This window comes from Aureococcus anophagefferens, assembly GCF_000186865.1.
Source record: "Aureococcus anophagefferens unplaced genomic scaffold AURANscaffold_900, whole genome shotgun sequence".
NCBI lineage: Eukaryota > Pelagophyceae > Pelagomonadales > Pelagomonadaceae > Aureococcus > Aureococcus anophagefferens.
Window position 1 is genome coordinate 2,894 of NW_008706144.1, and position 1,109 is coordinate 4,002.

General features: G+C 68.3%; 1 protein-coding gene across 1 annotated transcript; it reads left to right on the forward strand.

Moving 5' to 3' along the window:
• Positions 1–398: 398 nt before the first annotated feature.
• Positions 399–1,106, forward strand: AURANDRAFT_69086 (hypothetical protein; the record flags this gene model as incomplete). Its single annotated transcript, XM_009044835.1, has 1 exon — positions 399–1,106. A coding segment is annotated over one exon (708 nt), but the record flags the coding sequence as incomplete, so codon positions are not given.
• Positions 1,107–1,109: the final 3 nt, after the last annotated feature.

Consider the following 1,109-nt stretch of genomic DNA (forward strand, 5'->3'; position numbering starts at 1 on the left):
TCCGACGGCGAGCTCGCGGACGGCGCCGATGACCCATGACTCTGCGATGCCCGCCAGGCCGCAGCTACCGACGAGTGCGGGCCCGCGGAGGCCGATCCCGCTGGGGTGGTCCAAATTACAACCTCCTCGAAACCCATGGTTTCGTAGTAGGACCACAGGACGACTTCCCGGGCGCACCCGCCCGCGAGCTTCGGTGTCCTCCCAGATGCGAGGGGTCCCTCGGGGATGGTGGCTCGGCGGCTCCTGTGGTTTTGTTCTTCAGCTCCGCTATGTTGATCCTAAAGTTGATGTTTTCTTGGTCCAAATTGCACGAAGCGCGGATACGATTTCTGGCACGATGTTCCACTTATAAAATGACGATGCTCTCGACGACCGGCGAGCATGTCGTCTACGTCATCATGTTCTGGCTCGTCCAGCTCGAGGTGTCGCTCTGCGAGGACATGTTCGGCTCCCTCGACGGCAAGACGTCCCTGGCCTACCCCGCGATCTGGCCGCGGCCGCCGACGGAGGCGCTCCGGAGGCTGCTGCCCAACGTCGCCCACGAGTGGTGCCGGAAGACGGGCGTGCGCTGGCTCGTCGCCCGCGCGGGCCTCGCCGCGGGCGTCGTCGCGGCGGCCGCGCCGCCGCTCCGGCCCGCGGCGACGCCCGCGTTCCTGGTAATATACGCCGTCGAGTGCTACTGCTTCTTCGTCAAGTTCGGCGCCCACATGCACTTCGCGCCCCTGCTCCTCGCCTGGGGCACGCACGTCGTCGACCGGCGCGCGAGGTACCGGGGTTTGTTTTTGTTGTGCGTCGCGGCGCAGACCTACGCGTCGTCCGGGTTCTGGCGCGGCCTCCAGTTCTACCGCACGGGCGTCCCCGGCGACGTCGTCGAGGGCACCTACGGCGTGTCCCTGAAGCACTTCACGACGAACCTCTTCGGCATGGCGCCGCGGCTGCGGGCCCGGGTCCTCGCGTGCTCGGAGCGATTCCTCGGCGCTTCGTTCCTCGCCGTGACCCTGGCCTTCGAGGGCCTCGTCTGGGTGCTCGTCGTCGGCCTCGAGGTCGCCCTGGTCGCCCTGCCGCCGGGCGGACGCCGCGACGCCGCGGCGGCGTGCCAGGCCTGGGTG